At 35.5% G+C, this 22252-nt stretch overlaps 4 protein-coding genes across 5 annotated transcripts; 3 read left to right on the top strand and 1 right to left on the bottom strand.

Moving 5' to 3' along the window:
• Positions 1 to 294: 294 nt before the first annotated feature.
• Positions 295 to 4030, top strand: gjz1 (gap junction protein zeta 1). Its single transcript, XM_056770478.1, has 5 exons — positions 295 to 396; positions 1063 to 1107; positions 1196 to 1232; positions 1734 to 1877; positions 2058 to 4030. The coding sequence occupies exon 5, from the start codon at positions 2086 to 2088 to the stop codon at positions 2782 to 2784; it is 699 nt and encodes a 232-aa protein (XP_056626456.1). The 5' UTR covers positions 295 to 396; positions 1063 to 1107; positions 1196 to 1232; positions 1734 to 1877; positions 2058 to 2085; the 3' UTR covers positions 2785 to 4030.
• Positions 4031 to 4078: 48 nt separating this feature from the next.
• Positions 4079 to 8720, bottom strand: cd37 (CD37 molecule). Of its 2 annotated transcripts, XM_056770477.1 has the most exons (11): positions 8668 to 8691; positions 7941 to 8008; positions 7786 to 7849; positions 7513 to 7643; positions 7091 to 7165; positions 6779 to 6886; positions 6497 to 6673; positions 6328 to 6411; positions 4739 to 5675; positions 4352 to 4483; positions 4079 to 4213 (listed from the first exon to the last, which is right to left on the bottom strand). In XM_056770477.1, exons 2-9 carry the CDS (start codon positions 8004 to 8006, stop codon positions 5604 to 5606), a joined length of 777 nt encoding a protein of 258 aa, XP_056626455.1. In that variant the 5' UTR covers positions 8007 to 8008; positions 8668 to 8691; the 3' UTR covers positions 4079 to 4213; positions 4352 to 4483; positions 4739 to 5603. The 2 variants fall into 2 exon arrangements, with proteins under 2 accessions (XP_056626455.1, XP_056626454.1); XM_056770476.1 differs by having other exon boundaries at positions 4352 to 5675; positions 8668 to 8720.
• A 1081-nt stretch (positions 8721 to 9801) lies between these two features.
• gall (galanin-like) lies at positions 9802 to 10951 on the top strand. The gene is made up of 6 exons (XM_056772030.1): positions 9802 to 9916; positions 10188 to 10268; positions 10364 to 10418; positions 10491 to 10589; positions 10774 to 10827; positions 10902 to 10951. The coding sequence occupies exons 2-6, from the start codon at positions 10188 to 10190 to the stop codon at positions 10949 to 10951; spliced, it is 339 nt and encodes a 112-aa protein (XP_056628008.1). The 5' UTR covers positions 9802 to 9916.
• Positions 10952 to 15513: 4562 nt separating this feature from the next.
• Positions 15514 to 20827, top strand: valopb (vertebrate ancient long opsin b). Its single transcript, XM_056771369.1, is given in 6 exon segments — positions 15514 to 15837; positions 15839 to 15884; positions 16479 to 16689; positions 17195 to 17312; positions 17497 to 17736; positions 20561 to 20827. Coding segments are annotated over 6 exon segments (1206 nt in total).
• The last annotated feature ends 1425 nt before the right edge of the window (positions 20828 to 22252 follow it).

The following is a 22252-nucleotide window of genomic DNA, read 5'->3' as shown; positions in this document are numbered from 1 at the left end:
CACTGTGATAACATGATATAATGTTTATATTCTGTATAATTTGTTTGTTGAATCTAATTTCCTCTCCACAGTTTTTCACAGATTTGTTCCAGTCTCTTGCTTTTTCCATCACATGATTTCAGACATTACGATCTGACCCATTTAAATATGGTTCACTTTCTTTAAATATAACTAGAAGTTAAAAGGATTTATGTTTAACAAGTCTAATATTAAATGTATAGCTTTATTAACTATAATAATTATTTAGATTTGATTAAGGTCCGCCAAATATGCGCATGCGCGAAACAAGCTCTGGCAGCGCCACCGCGCGCACAGGTATGAGACAAAGCGCAGTTTCCTGATTCTGGCTTTACGAGCACCTACTCAACGCTCCATTCTTTTGCCTATTTGTTTTTGGTAAGTATTATTCATTTTTCAGTTACGATTCAGCTCTCTGTCTAAGAACGTGTATTTCATGTTATGTGAGAAATAAATAATTAAGTGAAATGTAGGCCATAATTGTTGGGTACCTGCTTCTTCAATCGAGACTCGTCAGTTAAGCAGGAACAGTCTAAAACATATTTTAACACTCGTTCTCGGTTAACTCTACAGTTTCTTGATGTGACACGACATTTTAACACAGGTTCAAGTTCACGTGGGTCTGTGTTTGTGTATTTAATAAACAAAGACGTCCTGATGCAAGTTTAAATCATGACAAATTTTAGGGAAGGCGACTGACATCTACTGAATTGCACGATCCTTCAGATGGATAGAACATTAAACATTAAATAATTCATAACATAACTATGTATGTTTTTTATGTTTTCGTTTCCATTTACATATGTAATATTGATTAAACTGTGTTCTTAAAATTATTTAATTTTAATTAATAAAGTAATAACTTTCCTTGTGAGAAAGGTAAAGTGTATTAAGTGAACGTGGACAATGTAATCATGTAAACAATATGTTTACATAGATGTTCATTAAAGTGTATTATTAAAGTTTATTTAAATGAACTTGAGACAAGATTTATGAACTTCTGTGTACTTGGTCACACCTGTAATGTAAATCTTTTTCTCACAGTTTGTTAAAGAAAAACAAAAGGAATGTGGAAATCTCCTGCCGATAGTAAGTCATTTCTAGCTCAACTAATCGATTGTACTTATGTCATTTAATAAATATGGTATCTAATAATACTTTTTCTTTTTCTTTTTAGGATTGTGTAACAAATGCATATTGCACCTAACTAGCAGGTATTGTTTGCTTTGGAGAAGGTATTTAGGCAGACTTGTGTGTCACAATTTCAAGCTAATCTTCAAAGTCATCAGCAAATGTTAATTTAGCATATTGACCATTTTGACAGTAATGCGATCCTGTTTCTAATGTTGTGGCTGTTTTAGAGTAAATAAAATCTCTTCTGATTGCTGACTGTTCTATTACTGTTGTGATGAGTTTTCAATTAAAACACCTCAACCAAGTTTTGTCTGTCCTGATAATTAGCGTTTTAATTATAAGCATAAACATTTGACTTGACTATACATTTTATTTTTAAACTGTATCAACATTAACTGTATCAAAATTAGTTAGAACAACACCGTTACATATATATACTGTGTGTATATATATATATATATATATATATATATATATATATAATATATACTGTATATATTTATTTTATATCGCAATATATCAATTTGATAGCATACGAATATATATTAATCTCATTCAACTAACCATTTAAATTCAATTAGGTTTCAGTTAGGAGTGGAGCTGCTAAATGTGTGAGAAACCATATTGATGACACTTACAGTTTAGCAGACTATATACAAAAGGGAAGCTCAGAATTACACCACTGCTGGACAAACACACAGCTCCGTCAACGCCCTAAGAAACAGGTATGGTCACTTTTTCTTTTTTCAAATCAAATAGCTAAACAAACCTATTATAACACGATTGGCCTGATGGATTTGGTGGCATTGATTATATATTTTTTTCAATGAACTCCTCAAAGTTATCAATGTATTAAAATAGTTTATGCAAACAAATTGTGCTTTCTATTTTCATGACTGAAACAGAAGAGACGTTAGAAACACCCTAGGAACAATGGCAGCTATTGTAACAGGTCTGATCCCGATCCTCCGTACCGCAGTGGACTCCACCGCCACCTATAAAGCTCGCAGCGTGTGGTTCGGCCTGCTCTGCATCCGCCTGGTGATGATTTTCCTGGCTCAGTTTCCCTGGAAAGGCCTGAATGAAGACTTCCAGTGTAACGGCACGGAAACCATCTGCACTAAATACTGTTTTAATAAACATTTTGACAATTCCGTGATCATGACATGGCATTTCCTATTCATCCTTCTTGTACTCTCGGTTCTTCTAATGGAGATGTTCTCTTCCCATGTTCGATCTTCAGCCTTAAGGAAGAAGCAGAAAGAAGTGGCTTCTCAAGCCGAGGAGGGGGATTCAGTGGATCCCACCATGACTGTGGGTGGAAAGATGATGATAGACCTTCATAAGAGCAAAAAGAGCGTGTTGGTGTATCTGTCAAGCGTGATACTGCGGATCGTTGTAGAGGGTTTATTCATGTATATCTTGCTCTTCTTGGTTCTGCCTAAAGTGAGTGAGAACATATACCTATGTGATGCAAAAGAGTTAGCTAAATGTTCACCTGTACACCAGTGTGTTGTCCGTGGATTAGCCGAAAAGAGAATGTCTGTCCATTCACTGCTGTTTATATCTGCCCTGGTCATTATTTACAGTGGTATGTTCTGTCTCTACTCCGTATTCCACTATCTCTGTTAAAATGAAAGAAAGTGCAGTGCATCTGTCACTGAAAACCCAGATGTGTTGAATTTTGAACGCATAAATTAAAAATCCTAGTTCATATAATTTGTTTACTAACAAAATCCATATAGATTTTTTGCAAGAAAAAATATATTTTCATGCTGTTCAGTTCACTTGTGTTTGCTTTGGTAAACATTTGGTTCAATGCATTGTATTTATCCCCACAATAATGACAATGCATGTCAAAAATGCAGTTTGGTGTGTTTCTGTGGACAACCGACCAAGTGCATTCAACGACTGACACTGAGGCGGTCATAAATTTCTTTCAGTTCTATTTGTACTATTTGTACTATAAGTACATTGCATGAATACCAAGTTACATGAACATAAATATATCGTTTTTGTGAGACCCATTAATGAGTTAAAAGGGGGAAACAAGTTTACTGAAATAATTTAATAGTCAACCTTTTTAAGAATTTAACTCAAGTAAAGATTTCCAGTTACTAGTACGTAATGATACTTGATCAACAAGTTTACCAAGGTTATTTAGTTTTGCCAACCTAAATTAATTTATAATACACCTTTTTAAACACTTATCTGTTTTAATAAGTTAATTTATTACATTTTACTGTGACGTATTCCATAATTTGAAATGCTTTCTTATGGCTCAGCATTGCAAATAATGTGATTGTTTTTTTGTAATGTATTTATTTTTATAATTTGCTATTTATCTTTGCTATAAACAAGAACAAAAAACGGTTAAAATGCTGATAAGAGCTGTGTCATCTTCCTTTTTGGACTTTTTGACATGGTGTTTCTGCATCAGCCATTTTTTTGTGTGGGTTGGTTGAGAAGTCGTTTTTGGCGTCCATATCACTTCATGTGAGTGATGACCAAGCTGTTTTACTTCAGAGTCAACAGTTGTTCTTAGACTTACAGTACGTTTATTCAGTTTTCATAAACATGCCCAATTGCATTTTGAGACAAAACAATGGCACTGTTGTATTTTAAGACTTGTCCACGTAAACTGTTTTCAGTTTAGACAGCTATTTATTTTAGTCTAGGACTGGTCTTAAACCCTGTACGGGAAAACCGGCCCTTAAACTTCTTAAGAGTGTATGTGGCACAATAGCTATTGATAAATTAACTAAATATGAAAAAACAAAGCCATAATTGATGGTTGATTTTGCTTGTCACATTTTATTTATAACATCTCTTCTAAAATGTATATGTATATATTAAATAAAGACCATTCTTAACTATAGCTCCATGTCTTGAGAATTTTTAAGTAGTACAAGTTTTAGGTAATCACAAACCACACAGAAAAAACATTTGGATGGTTGTGCAGGTTAGTTGCAGAGGTCTGTGCTGCAGCAGTGTTTGTCAACCTGTGGAGGGACTGGAGCACTACACTCTGTATTGGTGGCACATCTGCGCACTTCACCATCTATGACAAAAAAAACACAAAACAGCTTTCAATAAAGAGTACATTTTAGGATCAGCTTGGATTACATTAGAAGTGCAGTACAACTCTGCAACTTTTGATGTGTTGAATCATTTGGGATAATGAATATGGCCTACTCACAAGCTGGAGGATACATTGTGATCTTAATGCAGTTATTAAGACCGGAGGGGCATTCCCTCTCTTCCATTGTATCACAGGTGGGATTCGCTTTGTCAATCTTTTGGCAGTAGTTACACTTCAGTGCCTGTGAAACTAATAACATCAAAAGTTTTAAGTGTTTTTAGTTTTTACTGCAAATTGAATATGAAACTTTCAAATATCTTCTGTTGTGTAATAAAAATCATGGTAGTGCTCTTCCCTAGTCTGCTATAATTCAATAAAAATAGCCTTTAAGTGTAGTGTATGATGTGATATTTTTGTTCTATTATGTTAAAAAGCTTAGCCAGTTTGCTGTATTATAAGCAGTCCCAAGAAATTTAATTGACAATAAAATGCTCTTTCACTCACCGCAGACAACACCTAAGAACACAATCAGAACCAATGCACGCGATTCCATGTCTGTGCTTTAAACTAAGCTAATAAAAATGAATGGAAACCATTGTAATATTAGTGAATTTAAAAGTGCAGAAATACATTTTTTTTTGTAAAAATTAATAAATAACAAGTAGTATGACACCAAATCTCTTACCTTCTTAGCCTGAACTGTTGCACTAAAATTAATCTTAGAGATCAACACAGCATATATATATGACATGTGAGTCCGCCTCCCTGACCTAACAATACCTGCTCAGGTGTACTACACATGCTCTGTGCCATTTGAATTAAAGACAAAGATTTAAAACCTTTTGTGGTATTTTATTTCAAATAATAGTAACAGTTTCATAACGATTACTTAGAGAATATTACTACACAGAATACATTGAGAGCATAGAGTGTATATATAGAAAGAAAAAATATTAAAGTTTAGATATGAAAGGCATATTTATGGGAACACTATCTCACAGTTTGCCACAATATTCAGGTCATATGCTTTGTGTGCAAAACAATGGTGAAACATTATACTGTCCCACCCAGATGCTCCTAGTCTTTCTAACACCCTATGGCTAAAGCAAACGTCTAAATGAAAGACGGTCTCAGTAACAGCAACAGCAGATTAATCTAAAGATGTAAAAACAATCTTTTAAATATTACATGAACAGATTTACAGGAGATGATCTGTTTAATAAACACAAAAACACTATTCTAAAAATGACTGCATTACAATATGTATCAATATCAAATCTGTATAAAAATATCGAACACTTTGCAGAAAATAGACTCATTAAAATATGTTGACTCAAAATGACTCAGTGTTGTTTCCCCAGTGGTCCTCTTAGTACGGAAATGGACTGTATTCCACCGAACTTTCTTTATACAGACACATCGAAAGGGTCATACCACATATCTACAGAGAAGACAGAAGGTATGTTCATAAATAATCACAAAATATCCAAATCTGACACGTCAACAATCCCACCCAAACTCAAACAAACCCTAATGATGAAATAATCACACATTTACTCTGCAAACTAGAAAAGTCTAGTGTACACAACTATCACGCCTCAAACATGATATACCTTGCCAATATTCCACACGAAAATCACTGTGAGGAAAGATAAGATTGATAAATAACTTTTGTACAATTAGAATCTGTTACTCTATGCTTATAAAACAAACACAAAAATGTTGAAAATATTGAATTTCCCAAGCAGCATGCGTTAATAGATCATTTCTTAATATTGAACCACTGAACCCCACCACACTAGTCACACACAGTAACCTTGATAGCTGAACATGGCTGCCATGTGATTCTCTGCGGCAACATCGCCAGGTACAGTTAAGGCAATAGTGGGACATGAGGCAAATCCATTGAACAAACTATAGGACATACAACATCAAATTGTCCAGAATTACTGTAGGCAAAGACCAATAATGATTTCCACACAACACTGGAGACTTTACTGTGCACGTTACATCATCATCCTCATCATGAATCAAGTTTTTGTATAGAAAGGGTAAAAACGACCAAAATTGGGTTGATGACTTGAATTTCCTACCTCCACAACAGCAATGGCCAAAATAACCAACAAGATGAAGAGAATATTTTCGTCCAGCCATTTCTGTATATTCTCACTGCATCCCTGTGCAACAGAAAATAAAAAAGAATAATGTCATCAAAAACATTCATGAATTGAAATATGTGGCAGTAGCAGCGTGCAAAAATACCTGCTCATAAATTCCACAGGTGTGATTTGAAATAGAATCATTTGAATAACATCGAGGGCATATCTCCTGAGCATGGCTTTCATATGTTGTGTTGACATCGCTGATGATATAGCTGCACGAACAGGGTACAACACCAGAACCCCAGTCCACTTTACCATACCATCCGCAGCATTTGCCCTGCAGATGCATGACGCCATGTTCATCATATCAAAATGTATAAGTGACCTTTTATTTAATTTGTGTGTTGTTCTGTATGAATTGTGCTTATGCAATGCTTCTCACCTCCTGCTGAATGTATTCGAGAGTTTGCTCTAAATCCTTGAGACTGGACTGATTCCTTCCAAACTCCTCTATTAGTTTAAGGGTTTGCACCTGAAGCGACTTGTCCAACTGATTTAAAGGGTCGGAAAAAAATCCCAAGATTTTTAGACATGACTGTATTTGATATATCTGCTTGATACCTGTTTATCTGTGGATCCTATCAAGTGTGATTAAAAATCCTGACACTATGATGAACAATCGTAATGTACTTGTTATGTAGAAAACCCCAGAACTAAAACTGGGTGGGACCTGTGATCTCCATGCTTCAGTTACCTCAGTCTTCTGTGTGTAGAGAAGAACACCACCCACTATCTGAGCCGCGAGGAGGACCATTAGAAGAATAAAGTACTGCAGATAAATAAAACTCATATTAACATGCTGGTAACAGCTCAGTGGAGCAGATCGTGCATTGGAGCATATCATCTCACTCCTCAATTAAAAAAAATAGGGTGTAGAGGTTCTTGCACGCAAAATACATACAACCTCAAGAGGTTTTTATTGACTACATGCTAGATTTTGGGATTTGTGAAAAATTACTAACCATGGCTGCGTTTCCAAAAAGCATCGCAACCTTAAGTTGATCTTAGAATCATGATAGAGCTGCGATCAACTTAAGGCTGTACGATGCTTTTGGGAAACGAAGCCCATATTATCTCAAATCTAATCTCATTTGCATATCTTATATAAAAACATACAGTTCCTAGCAAGCATTTGACTGCTTTCAGAGATCCCAGACACCCTAGAAAGCCCAGCAACATGGTCACAGAACCACTGATGATCAATAAGTTGGAGAAGAGAGAGTTGGAGATGTAGGGAGTGGGGTATACTGCAAAAACAAACAAACAAACAAACAAAAATATGAAACAATTGCTCAACCGATCTCAAGACAGAAAACAAATACTAAATAAAAAAATACTAAACCAATTTGGTTTTGTTGTATAAAACATAAAACTAGTGAGTAGACTCACTGAAAAAGCTTGCTTCTGAAAATTGCATCCATAGTCCCAAAGATAATAGTAGCAATCCTAAAATCTAAATGATACACAAGTTCAATGAAATTTGACTGTATTAGACAACTTTTTATTTAATGTTTAAACACTGTGTGGACTCATTTGCAACTTACAAAGAATATCAAGTTAAAGAGGAACAGGAAGTATTTGGTGAGACTGAAGCAGCACTCAGATGCCATATCTGTAAGCACAGAAAAGAAAAAAATATAAGGTACTCAAATGTTCTAAGATCCAGTTCTAAATTAAACAATGTGCCGTGTTTCCAAAATTAGTGATTGTAAAGTCAAATATTTGTAATGCTGTCCAGATGTTGGTGTGGCACAATTCTGCTTTTTATTCAATTTTTACTGTCTTTTGGAACAGCATGTTTCTCACGTTGTTTTTTTACACCGATTTGATGCCCAGAAGCAAACGGTGCAAAAACCCCCACTCCTCACGCAAAGCACAAAAACAGAAAGTCCATATTCTCATATTTCCTAGCCCGTGGTGATGAATCCAAAGCTATCCTTTTACACATTAACTTTTCAGGATCAGCACATGGGACAAACGCTTTGTTAGCTGTGATGACAATGTGTGAATATGTCCTTTGCCACTTACGCAAATTCAGAATGTCTTAAGCATTACATCCTGCTGTTTACTGTAAAATACCCAGAGAGTTTTATATTTCGGTCAGCAGAACTATATTCAACACTTACCAATGTCATATAAAGTAATGAATGTTTCTGATCAGCATGTATAGCCCGTAGACTGCTTTTAACATTTGAATGTTACATCAATACATGAAGTCTTACATTTATGCTTACATATTTTTTCCAAAAGAAATTTTAATTTACAACTTACCTTAAATGAACAGGGCCGAGTCAGAAAGATGGAAAGTGAAACGTGGTTGCCTCTCTTCAGATCATGTAAAATAAACTTTGCATAAATATAACTTCTTTATTCTGATTCGTTGAAAGTTCCAGCTTGTACGTCAAGCCTGACAGACTCCATCGGTGCTAAGCAGGTGCACACAACACCCAGCATAAATAAATGATCAGCTGCCTATGTCTTTAGAGATCTCATGTTTTGTAATTTGTGAGGTTCGTGAGCAAATTTTAGAGCCATACAATTTATTATAAATACTGATTTGTGTTTTATGTCATTTTGTGTTTTTTTTTAATACACTTACAGTAACAACTCACACACTTCATTTTAAATTCGTTAATACTGCTGCCCGTATATCAAAGAAGACTTTTGCGAATGACAAAAGAAATGACTTCAGATATAAAAGCTCGCACGTAAGAGTGATGACATGAAAATTACAGTCAAAACGTGGAACATAGGGGCAGAGATCAGGGTTAATCCATCAAGGTTTCTATTATGCCTCCCACAGTAGTGGAAATTTAAGCTCCCATTCCCTGTTTCAACATACTTACTGGTATGTGTGCTTTACTTCCACCCCGCCCCATATGTAGCAATAGCACAATTACCGCCTCGTAATTAGGAGGGGTGTTTTTGGGTCTCCTTGTTAATGGATTGTAAGGGGCAGTAGGGCAGTTGTAATTATATCTAGGTCAAGGTGCAGTTATTACTGTAAATGGAAAAACGTCATTGATTACAATGGATTTCAATTATGCCTCATGAGGTCAGAGGGACAGTCAGACAAACAGACAGGAAGAAGACAGACTGATAGAATGATAGATTGACAGACAGACAGACAGACAGACAGAAAGATAGATACAGTAGATTGATTGATAGTTCTTTACTTTTATTTTTTCCTGCTCTCCGCTCCATAGTTTAACTGTAACACCCATCCAACAGTCCGAATAATTCTGTATCATCATTATCTATCCTCTTTATCTCTCATTTCTCTCTAAATAGCATTGAGCAACTTTGAGAAATTAACAATAATAGAGTCTCATTATGTTAATATGTTTGATGTCACCATGTCTATAAAAGAGCGACATTCCCTCATTCACACACGCACTATATACAGTTAATCCTTGTGGCATAGCAACATTTTACAGTGTGTCACGGGTGGAAGGAGAAATAGTCACATTTTTCTGGGATCCAGTTTTTGAATTATCATAAACAACAATTCTCTCACAAGGTAAGCATTGTTTCATGTTGTTCAGTTTCTTGTTCACTTAATGTTTTTCTTACACATCCAGCATTAAGTGAAACAATATTTTTTTGATATTTTTTGTTTAAATGTGATGTGCTTGAGAATTTTGTTGAATCTGCAGGATGATATAGTGCGAGGAAATGTATCATTATATAACAAAAATGTTCTTATTGCATAGTCTCTATTATTCAGTTTAACAATTGCTACACACTTTGGGTACACAATACAACATGAAAATACTTGTCTGTATTTACAGATGCAGATGAGCTGTGCTCTGCTCTTTACAGTCTGTATCTTGGCATCGCATCTCTCAAAGACGCATAGCATGACCCTCGTGGTACATATACTCTTCTCGTCTATAGAGCAACATCCCAGATTATTGCTTTTTTATGTACATTATATCTGTTTTATGTATTTCTGTCAATCCCACAGAATCCTGAGAAAAAGGGATGGACTCTAAACAGTGCTGGGTACCTATTAGGACCTTGTAAGTACAATTTAATTAACAGAAACTAAGCATTATGTGTGCATAGTTAAACATCATGGTTTTTTTTTGTAGATGCTCACAGAAGTCTAAATGAAAGACACAGAGTAGCGGTGGGCAAAAGAGATATATGGAATGACATTTCCAGCTTACCAACATACCACAATTCATACAGTTAGTTTTTAAATCATTTACTGTACATTTATAAATTATTATTATTATTTCATTGAATTAATTAGAAAACTTCACAACTTAATTATTAAAGGTTTTATTTTTATTCATGACTTTTATAATTATTGTAATCCTGGAGTATATTTTAATTTAGTACTGTTATTAAATCCTTTTTTTTAATTCAAAGATGAATCATATCTTCTTTCATTACTGGCTCACCTTGCCCACCTGCAATTAAAAGGTAAATTACAGAATAATTTAACTAATAGTTTCCTGTAATTTTGTAGTTAAATATGTGTTGTTTATCTTTTTCAGACACGAGAATTACTGAAGATTTCAGCAGCACTTCAAACAATGTAAAATAATAACAAAATCTAGTTTGTTAAAACTATTTTTCAACAGTTAAATAGTTAATCTTAATAGCATCATTTATAGTTAATAAATAGTTCTCTTATTTATGGTATTTTTTTATGTGCACATTATACTAATTTCTAATGTTGCAAAAGTCATATGTTCGTTAAAATGTGTACAATGCAGATCCATATTCCATAAACGTCCACACTGTTTATTTATTTATCTTCCTTGTGTACAACCAAATTTGTTTGTTGGTGCATGGCTCCTCTTCAGAATTGAAATAAATTTGCATGTCATTACAAATAAAAAAGACAGCATTTAATATTTATTTCTCATATGAGCCAATTTAGGCTTTTTACATTATAACATTTTTCTTCAAAACAAGGGGTATAAATTGATCTCTAGAATAAAATCCTCAACGTTTTACAGTTACATTTTTGATCTTACCAAAGGAGAATGCTGAAATAACATCCGAATAAATCTTGGCGCCATCTAGTGGCAAATATTTGAAATTACCTTAAGGTGCCAGAAGACAAAAGAAAAAGGCTTGTGACATACATATGATGTATGCCAATTTACCAAGAATTTAAATACATTAATGCACATTAATCTCTAGCCTTACACCTCAAAGCTTAAAATAAAATTTATAATTTCATAAAACAAAGCCGAAATGATGGAGAAGGCATGAACTAACAAATGCCACAACCCCTGCAGAATACTAGACTAAAGAGAGAGAGAGAGAGAGGAGAGAGATCACCTATTGAGCCTTTTCTTATATGACATGGGGCAAATCTCATTGTGAAGCCAGAGACTTACATCTTGACTTGGCCCAGTTTTAAGTCTCTTAATAAGAAATGAAAAACTTTAGGCTATAAAGGGGTGGTTTACACCCTTTTAAATAACCTCTCTGGTGCTCCATGGTCAATGTATCCTCTAATGGGAACGCCTAGTCTTTTATGATTTTTTAATGTAGGTTCACAATCAATAGGTCACGCATATACATGCACAATAGTAATTTGAAAGCCCTATCTTGGGTGTAACCTGGTCAAATGTTCCCAATTGGCCTTCCCAAATCCCTCTTAACTGCAATAAGCCGGTGTATCCTTTACATCAGTAGCTGGCATCCAAGGAATGTTCTGGAGAGCTATGGATGAAAAACATCCTCCAACAAACTGTGAGTCAAAGTATTGAAAAAGTGAAATATACTCGTATGGTTTATTTGAGGAAAGTCTCACGCTTTGTGTGTAAATAAATATGCTTCAATACCATTGTTTTGTGTTTGCTATTCACTATATTTACTACTAGCAAACATTGTTGCTCAAAATGTGAATAAACAAAAAAGTGTTATCTATTGTAGCCTATAGTTATGAGTCATTTAGGAGACAAATATTCAAATTCAGTTGTTGTTTGAGGTGGTGAAATATAGTGTTTTGTTATTACATAAAAATGCAATTGTGTTCAATAATTACATATTCTTGATGAAATTATATATAGCAGTATACAAAAGATTCTTGTTGGGATTGACAATGACACAGCTGCTAAGAACAATACTTGTTGTGCTACTTGTCCGCTGTGTTTACCTCTTTTCTGCATTTAGAGGAAAGCTTTACCCAAAAATAAAAAATTGCTCACACTCAAGCTCTAAATCTGAATTCATTTTTGTTGTTCTGCTGGAGACATAAAAAACATGTTTGGAAGAATGTTTGTTACCAAACGGTTCTAGATCACTACTGACAAGTTAGTTTTTTCTGTTAGTTTTTCTGTTTTTCTCTAGTAGTTTTTATTAGTCAATATTGCCCTAAAACGGTTTGGTTTCCCACATTCTTCGAAATATCTTATTTGTGTACAACAGAGCAAAGAAATGTATACAGGTTTAGAACAACTTGAGAGTGAGTATATTATAATAATGACAAATTTTGAGACCTTTTAATATAATGCTTCGTACTTCAGATGTTTGGTATCTTATAAGACCCATATAAACTAAAAGTAGGAATAATTCCCTATACCTCCAGGCCTGTTTGTTTATGTTTCTTACGGAATGACCTGTGAGTGTAATAAATTTAATGTAGTAAAGAACAAAAGGGTTGTCATATTTGCTATGGGTATGAAGTAGCCTAAGTGTACGATTCCCAGCCTGAATTTATATCCCAATCCGGCCCTGAAACAGACAGATTAGAAGGAAGCTTGGGGCAAAATACAGCAGATGGACGTGGCAATTTAAGGCTGGGGGGGCAGATGGGGTCCCTGGAGGGTTGGGTTCCCAGTTCACACATGATGATGGAAACAGAAGCTTCCAGCTCAACATCTGAGCTTGTGGAACATCTTCTTAAGAACTATTTCAAAAATTATGTCCCTGCTTAATGTGTCCCATGCGTTCGTTAACTCCACGTCGAGGCTAATTCACATTCACATTGTTTTCTGGGCAAATAAACCATCTTTCTATGATTGCTTTGTATGCTTTCATTAAGTCAACAAGAATTTGTCAGATAATAAGATTTCAATCAATCTTTTCAGGAAATGTGGGCTGACATTTTTCATCTTCATGGCTGATGCTACGAAAGGCCAACCAGCCATGGATTGCATGTGTAATGATTCTGCAATGAAAAGGTTGACTGACAATCACAATGTTTACAGAAACTCTCGCTAGATGTGCCATTATAGCTTCTGCTCAATAAACGGTTCTGGAATTAAAAGGTTATACGTCTGACTTTTGCGATACCTGTTGTCGCATCAAGCAACAATTTACAGATACTGAAAAGTTAAAAAAAATACCTCCCAACCAAATCAATCAAAATTTATGAAAAAAGAAAAAAAGATTATTAAAAATCTAAAAAACAAAGTCAGGGTCAGTCTATCATTTACATTTATGCATCTGGCAGACACTTTTATCCAAAGCAATTCACAGTGCATTCAAGCTATATACGTTTTATCAGTATATGTTTCATTGGAAATGAACCCAATGACCTTTGTGCTGCTAACGCAATGCTCCACCAACTGAGCAACAGGAACACTCACAACAATCACCATCATTTTGCCAGAGGTCACAGAAAGTCACCATTTAAAAGCGAAGGCATTAATTAAGTCGTGTGCAGACTTCTTATGACGGACAGCCTGTCATCTTCCGCCGAGCGCCTGTGAGATGGAGTCAGAATGCTGATAAGAGTGTGCAAGGTAAATGAGAATATTTAACTGCTCAGCAGGACTTGGGTCATTTTAATGCCACTGCGAGCGAGCAAATGAAAGAGTCAGCTTTCTTGACGTGCCATTACATTTTGAAAGGTCCTGAGATCTGTGCTGTGACTCAACCGGTCACGTCATGGCAAGGACTGAAATTAGAATCACCGTAGATCTCTAAGGCCAGAAAAGATCTATTCAAACTGTGAGGTTACAGACACAAGTGACACGCTCCCCCAAACACACGCAGACTGACACTGACAAACGTAATCTATCCTCAAAGAGTATCTGACCTCAAAGCAGCCGTGAGCTACCTAGATGGACCCTACTCGAGTTAATTAAATTTCCTCAAGATCCATTAACCCTTTCTTTATAGTAATACGAGGATTCATTGAAAACTCGTGCCGGTTCAATGACATCTGAGAAAACCTTTAAGCAACAAAAACAGAAAAGGAAATCAATTTTACAAGCTCAATCAGTTATCCCATGGTGCATAAATTGTTTGCATATTAAAGGGATGTTGTGTTGTATTAAGATTCCAAGCATATGTTGTAGAGATTGTGGAGAAGAAAATGAATGCTTTTAGGAACTTCATTTGCTTTTCAACACAGCTTAATTATACATTTTTACTTAGGAAATGTGCACAACCAAACAAGACGTATTGTGCCTCTTGACATGTTTTGGTCTTTTCGTGTTTTCAAGAGAAGAAGATCTTGTCATGTTGACATTAAATGCAGAAATGATGCAAAGTTTTCTTTGTGTGGTGCGCAGCATGATTTTTAAATAAGAAAAATGACATTAAAAACAATCATCAATGGAGTAAATAACTTGGTATTTTTTGGTCTGTCATCTCCTGCAATGGCCTGTGCATTATCATTCCATCCTTCAAAAACTTCTGTGAAGTTGGCACAGCGTGTGATGCCCCTTGTCAAACTCAGCAAAGAACGAGCTACTCGAATGTTAGAGATGCATATGCTGTCCGACTCTATATATAACGGAGGACACGATTAACATACCTACACCCGGCAGCAGAAGGAATGCGAAGGGACCTGCGATGCTTTCCTGCAAGCTTTACGCAAACGACTTCCAAGGGGGAATGCGCTCCTTTCCACGGACTTCTTCTCCTTCACGTGGATTGCTTTACTAGAAAACACAGCAAAACTCTTTCGAAACGCATGCATTTAATTGTAAATCTTTAAGGCTATTGCAATTTTGTAGGTTAGTCGTAGCACTCCACCGATATTTTATTTTGTGGCATTTCTACAGTGCGCGCGTTTTGGCTCCATTCATGACGCTTAGTTTAAAAAACACCTGTTTCGACTTTGTCCACCGGCTCACATCAACAATATCCCTGGTGATGCCTTTATGAACTTTTCCTCGTTTTATTTGCTTCTTCCAAATGCCCTCCTTTGTCGCTGTCATGGAAACGTCTGGGTCTTCAGTCACTGAGTCAACCGACATCATCAAACCCGACGATCCGTTCTCGGGTCCCCTAAAGTCTATCGCGCCCTGGAATTACACTTTCCTCGCGTGTCTGATGTTCATAGTGACTTCACTCTCTCTGACAGAGAACTTTACCGTGATGCTCGTAACCCTTCGATACAAACAGTTGAGAAAGCCGTTGAATTATATCATCGTCAATTTATCTGTTGCTGACTTTCTAGTTTCACTTATAGGAGGCACCATAAGTTTTTTAACTAATGCGCACGGCTACTTCTTCCTCGGGCGTCTGGGCGTGTGTGCTCGAGGGATTTGCCGTCACTTTTTTCGGTGAGTTTTACCTTTTATGAGACAGTTTTGTGTTTTTAAACCAATGTAATGAATATTGAATATGTGTTATTATATTTACAAAATGGGCATATATATATGTTGAATATTTTTACTCCTCATCTCTAAAAAATATGGAATTATACTTATCTTTGAAAATACTTAAAATATATTTTAAAATATCTTGTGTCCTTGATGGGTTTTTTCATGTGATGATTATTTTATTATTTATTATCAGTAAAAGCACTTAAGTTCATTTGACTGTATTCTGAATGTCATATAGCACGCAGCCTCTCCTACATTATTTCATGTTTTACTGAGCAAGTCATTGCATGCAATATCTAATCTTGACTAAAGAGGTTGGACAAGACAGCAAACAGAAAATCTTCCTCATGTGCATTGTAATATATAACTAAATGCCTTCCCCCATACAGCAGTAAATGTTCATCATAGTTCAAGCCACTCTTTCTACTTTTTTCAGTATTGAACAAACATTTGATTCTCACGCATCCATTCCCTGACAGTAACGTTATGACTATGAATTTGAGATTACTGACAGTGCACAGTTTTAAACAGATGTAACCTTTTGCTCCTTAGGGATTGTGGCGCTGTGGTCTTTAGCAATCCTGGCATTCGAGCGTTTTTTTGTGATCTGTCGGCCTCTAAAAGACGTCCGCTTGGGTGGCAAACATGCAGCTATGGGTCTTGTTTTTGTATGGATCTTCTCCTTCATATGGACTTTTCCGCCAGTTGTGGGCTGGAACAGTTACACGATCAGTAAGATTGGCACCACCTGTGAGCCTAACTGGTAAGCTCAAAAGACTTTTTTTTATTAAATATCTTTCATTCAGTCAGTTTTTATTCTCTCGGTCTCAGTTTCAGTGGCTACATTATTCACAGAACAACTACTGCTGCTAAAATATGCAGTAGGTCACTGTTGAATATCAATATATCTTGCTTGTATCCCTTAGTAGCATATCACTGAAAATCAGAGTTCAACTCAAGGAGTTTTTCTGAGTAATATTATGGAAAAAGCAACCTGCATATAAAACCAAGGCTGATGTCATGCAGTTGAAGAATCGCTTTCAAGAGAGTAGTTGAAAACTTTGTCTGTGCGTCTTGGCTTAGCCTTGTCCTTGGAATACAAACAATAGCCTGGAAAAGAAACCTATAGGGTGTGAAATATATTTACTCTACAAAATGCCTACGACAATGTTAATATGTTTTGTGACTGTTTCTGTCAGTTAGTCTCAGCAGGTAAATATAATATAATATTGTAATATGTAAATATAAACTCTTTTTCTTTCTTTAAGGTACTCCACTGATTACTATGACCACACGTATATCATCACCTTTTTCACCACCTGCTTTATCCTTCCTCTCGGTGTGATCATTATCTCATATGGTAAACTTATGCAGAAACTCAGAAAGGTTAGTCTTTCTGTATCTTGGGTCTTATATTAATCTATATATATTTAAGGAAATCTGTGACGGACATAAAACTTCTGTATTGCTGAGTTGTCTATTGTATATGACAAGATGTGCATGATATAATAACTGATGACAAATCACTGTTGGAATCCAACTAACCTTACATCTCGAATTCATCCAATAGGTATCGAACACGCATGGAAGGCTGGGTAATGCACGTAAACCTGACCGCGAGGTGGCACGGATGGTCATTGTGATGATAATAGCATTCATGGTTGGATGGACTCCTTATGCTGCGTTCTCAATTATTGTCACCGCTTGTCCCACAATCCACATTGATCCTCGCCTGGGCTCTGTTCCGGCCTTCTTCTCCAAGACAGCAGCTGTATATAATCCCATCATCTATGTGTTCATGAACAAACAGGTACATCTAAATCTGCTCTTTTCGGGTTTTTCAAAAATGAATACATTTATTATCAGGAGCACATCTGACAAGGTCTTCATATATGAATAATTTATTCATCGTTTTTTTTCGCCCTTAATCGATACAAAAGCAAGAGAAAGCAAAGTTCTGTTTAATTTTAGCATTTTATTACACTATATTTTGTTCCAAACAGTGGTTACATATTTCATTTTGGGGTTCAAAATTATTTGTAAATTTAAATTTGGCCATTTATTTTGCAATAGCAGTGAAAATGAAGATAATACATAACAAATATATTGAAAATATATTTTACAAAGTCAGAGTTGCATTCCAGTATTTAATTGAACATTTTATCCAAGTATGGCACACACTTTTTTCACATGTCAGGAAGAAATGACAGGTGTCCTGACAGCTTCGGCGAAGTAGATTTAGTTTTTTTCTTCGCTCAATAAATGATTAAACATATTTATATTTAATGACCAAGTTCATAAGAGTAGAGTGGTCCATACCTGATGAAAAATGTATAATTTCTCTAAAGTTATAATTCCGCTTTAGGAAAAATGTGTGTGCCTTAAGCTATCCTAAGGGGAAGACATCAGTCTTAGGAAGTCTCAGGCAGAAGCGTCAGTTAGACATATCAGTCAAACAAAGATCTAAATCTCGGACTGTTTTTATTTCAAAGCTATTCTGTATTCTTAGGGGAGTTGGGTGTTACGAGCATACGGTCAAAGGCTGTTTCCATATGATATCGTCCCTTTATCACATGCGAACTCCATTCAGCTTTCTAAGAGAAATCGTAAGATTTACGCTCCCTGTAGTGTGCCGTTTTATGTAGGGAGAGAATCTGAGGTCTTTTGTGGCCCCGTTGACCATCCCAAGGATTCGGGTCCCAGGTGGTTTGAAACTGTGTTGGAGCCACTGCTTCAAGAACCCTTGAGCTGTGCACATCTTCCGGAACTCGCATACTTCCCTCCCAGCTGTTCAAAGAATAAATTCATGTCATAGGGCCACAATGTTTTTTGATGCAAGAGAGAGACAGACTGTATGTGGAGAAATGAGAAAAAGCACTAAATAGCAATCAAGAGAGATGGTTCCCTCTTGGAAATATTGAATAGTTATTATACGGTAGGTCTCTACAACAATGTGCCCCATAGCACTAGGTGCTGTTGACAATGTTTGCTGTTGCTTTGTAGTATATTGAGTACTATTAAGAGATTATAGCTTAGTGTTTCTGAATTGTAAAATATATAGACCACTTCAGTTTTCCGTTGAATTTGCTACATTTCAAAAACAAACCTGAGGAATTGCATTTACTCGCAACTGATACTAATCTGAACTGATACTAAAATATGTAAAAACATTAGTAATGTGATGTTTAAACATGAATATAAACTTGTTTTTTTTCATTGTTCAATATCTGCAAACATTGCACTTTTTTCACCAGTTTTCACTTTCAAATTTCTACAAATAAATGCTAGTAGAAACAATATCATATTTAGCACTTGGGAGAAATGTTATAACTAATTTACAAAAAGAAACAAGTATGGTCATTTTACTAAAACACATAGCTATAAATAGTAAATTCAGCAAAACTGAAAGTAATTTTGGAGTGGTCGCTTCACTTTTTTTTAGTCTACATACTGTATAAAAATAGCAAGGTTATGGGTTCAATTTCCAGGCAATGAACACTCATAAAAATCAAGGCGCTTAAAAAGTTTGTTACAGGGATGCCATTGAAGAACCATTGTTGGTTCCACAAAGAACCACTTAGTCAAAGGATCTTTAAAGAATCATCTCTTTTTTGCCTGTTTATAATCTAAAGATGTTTAAGGTTTTTAATGGAACCATTTAGAAAAAATGTATTCTTCTATGGCATCATATTTTACGAGTTTATCAAATAAAGTATGTACGGTGTAATAACATAAAGACATCAAAGAGATTTTTTCTTCTTTCGTTATTTTACTCATTTTAATCGTCATTTCAAAACTGTAGGACTTTCTTTCTTCTGCCACATAGAAAAGAAGATATTTTGAAGAATGTTGGTAACTGAACAACGGCGCTGCCCATTCACGTCTATCGTAGGGACACCGATGGTTACCCCACTTGTTTGGTTACCAACATATTTCAAAATATATTCTTTTGTGTTCAGCAGAAGAAAGAAAGCCATACAGGTTTTTAACGATATGGGGGTGAATAAATGATAACAGAATTCTATCCCCTTAAATAGTTGTGGTTTCTTTACAGTTGTTCTTAATGTATATTCTATTCATATTTGTTTTTGTAAAAGGATACCAGCACAGTATCTCTCTACAGTACATTTTACTAAGATAGGAGCAGAGGTTTTAATTATCCAGAGTACCTCATTATTGTTTAAATGAATATGCAGAGATCTCCGAGCAGGTGCTAACTGCCTGTGACCTTATCCGCTTTAATTAAGGTCAAAATGTCCTTGCTTTTTCATGGAGGCATCTTGCATAACGCCCTTCTCAGTGCAGACATTTGCTACCTAAGGTCTCTGCTGTTTATCTTTAGCATAATTAAGAGCATCATTAAAATCACATCGTGGGGGGATTCCTTTGTTACATTTACAAGTAGGCATTTGGCAGACGCTTTTAAAGTGACTTACATTGCATTATACTTAACAGTTTCTTCGAAGCATGTGCAATCCCTGGATCGAACCCATGACCTTGGGGTTGCTAGCGCTACGTTCTAACCACTGAGCTACAGGAAAGCCTGTTGGTGTTTATGAACGCTCAGTGGACCACTCCGATTGGCTATGATATTCGAAACGCCATTGTATTCAGACTTATTTATTTTTCCACAGTTCAGGAAGTGTCTGATCCAGATGTTCAAGGGCAATGACATCAGTTTGGACTCAACCAATATAAATCAGACATCTGACAAAGGGGCCATCACTGCAACAGTTGACAGTCACCTCGTGGAGATGTCCACCATTGCTGCCCGCATTCCCATTTCCATGTGCAACGTGGAAAAAAGTGAGGAGGATGAGGAAGAGGAGGAGTCAGACCAGAGTGGGAAAGAAGGTCCAAAGCAGCAATTTGTATCTGATAGCCGAGTCTGTTCTTTGTAAAAGAGCTAATCGGATTACCATTTCCAGTATAACAGCCACTATTAGTCTAATCTGTTGTCTTAGTCTAACCTGTAGAGTGCAGTTGTTACCTCTAAGGTAGTGTATGTCAAAATGCATAGTTTGTATTTTTATATGTTCTCTGTTGACGTTGTTAGTCTTTATGTGCAATCAATCTTGGTGTATGTATGCTCTTGTCAGTACGTAAATCAAGTATACATGCAATACACTTCTGTGCTGTCGTCTGAGAGTGAGTTGCTGACTGTTAATATATGGAGACATTTACAGATGTTTTTGTAGAATTTAAAAGAACAAAAGTTTCATCCTAAAATTTAAAGACTAAAAAAGTATTAGAATTATCATAATGGTCTGATAATATTTCCACTCTAATAATATTTCTCATCTAATAATCTTTATGGAAAAAGTATGTTTGACTTGAAATTTTGATGAGCCACCTTAAAAGTAATTGTAAAATGACTATAAACACACACCACTTATTCTATGTAATGCGACACATTGGTATGTTGTGCATGGAACCATGGTTCTTTCTTCTGTGAAACACTCAAGAAGATACTTTGAGAAATGTAATCCGTAGAAAAATTGGTTTGACAGAAATATACCGTAAAATAATTGTTTTCCCTGTAAAATTACAGTAAAAAGGATATACAGCGGGGAAAATAAGTATTTGATACATCAGCATTTTTAGCAGTAAGGGGATTTCTAACTGGGCTATTGACACAAAATTTTCAAAAAGTCATCAAGCCAAATATTGAATTCATACAAAGAAATCATAACATTTAAGTATACAAGTTCAGTCATAATAAATAAAGTGAAATGACACAGGGAATAAGTGTTGAACACACTTTATTTAATACTTTGTAGAAAAGCCTTTGTTGGTGATTACAGCTTCTAGATGCCTCTTGTATGGAGAGACCAGTCGTCTGCATTGCTCAGGAGTGATTCTGGCCCATTCTTCCACACAAATGGTCTTTAAATCTTGAAGGTTCCTTGGGCCTCTTATATGAACTTTGATCTTCAGTTCTCTCCATAGATAATATATTGTTTTCCCGATTTTTCTTTGCGGTCTTTTTCTGTAAATGTACAGTTTTTGACTGTTTCAAAAATAGATACAAAATCTGGAAAATGCAGCAACTTTCGTTTTTTATCCACTTTACGTAAAATTACATTTTTTACAGTGAATGTAAGCCAATGGGTCCAGTGTTATTTGTTTACCAATGTTTTTCAAAATATCCTTTGTGCTCTGCAGGAGAAAGAAAGCCATACAGATCTAGAATGATATGAGGGTGAATAAATGATGAATTGACATTTTTGAGTGAACAATTCCATTAATGCAATAAGTCACTCAAGGCAGTGATTTTGGTAAAAGGGCTTGATTCAAAAACAATATAAAACAGAGAGAATGAGATC

This window comes from Triplophysa dalaica, chromosome 17 (assembly GCF_015846415.1).
Source record: "Triplophysa dalaica isolate WHDGS20190420 chromosome 17, ASM1584641v1, whole genome shotgun sequence".
NCBI lineage: Eukaryota > Metazoa > Chordata > Actinopteri > Cypriniformes > Nemacheilidae > Triplophysa > Triplophysa dalaica.
The sequence above is the reverse complement of the archived record's forward strand: the minus strand, read 5'-3'. Positions and strand labels throughout refer to the sequence as shown.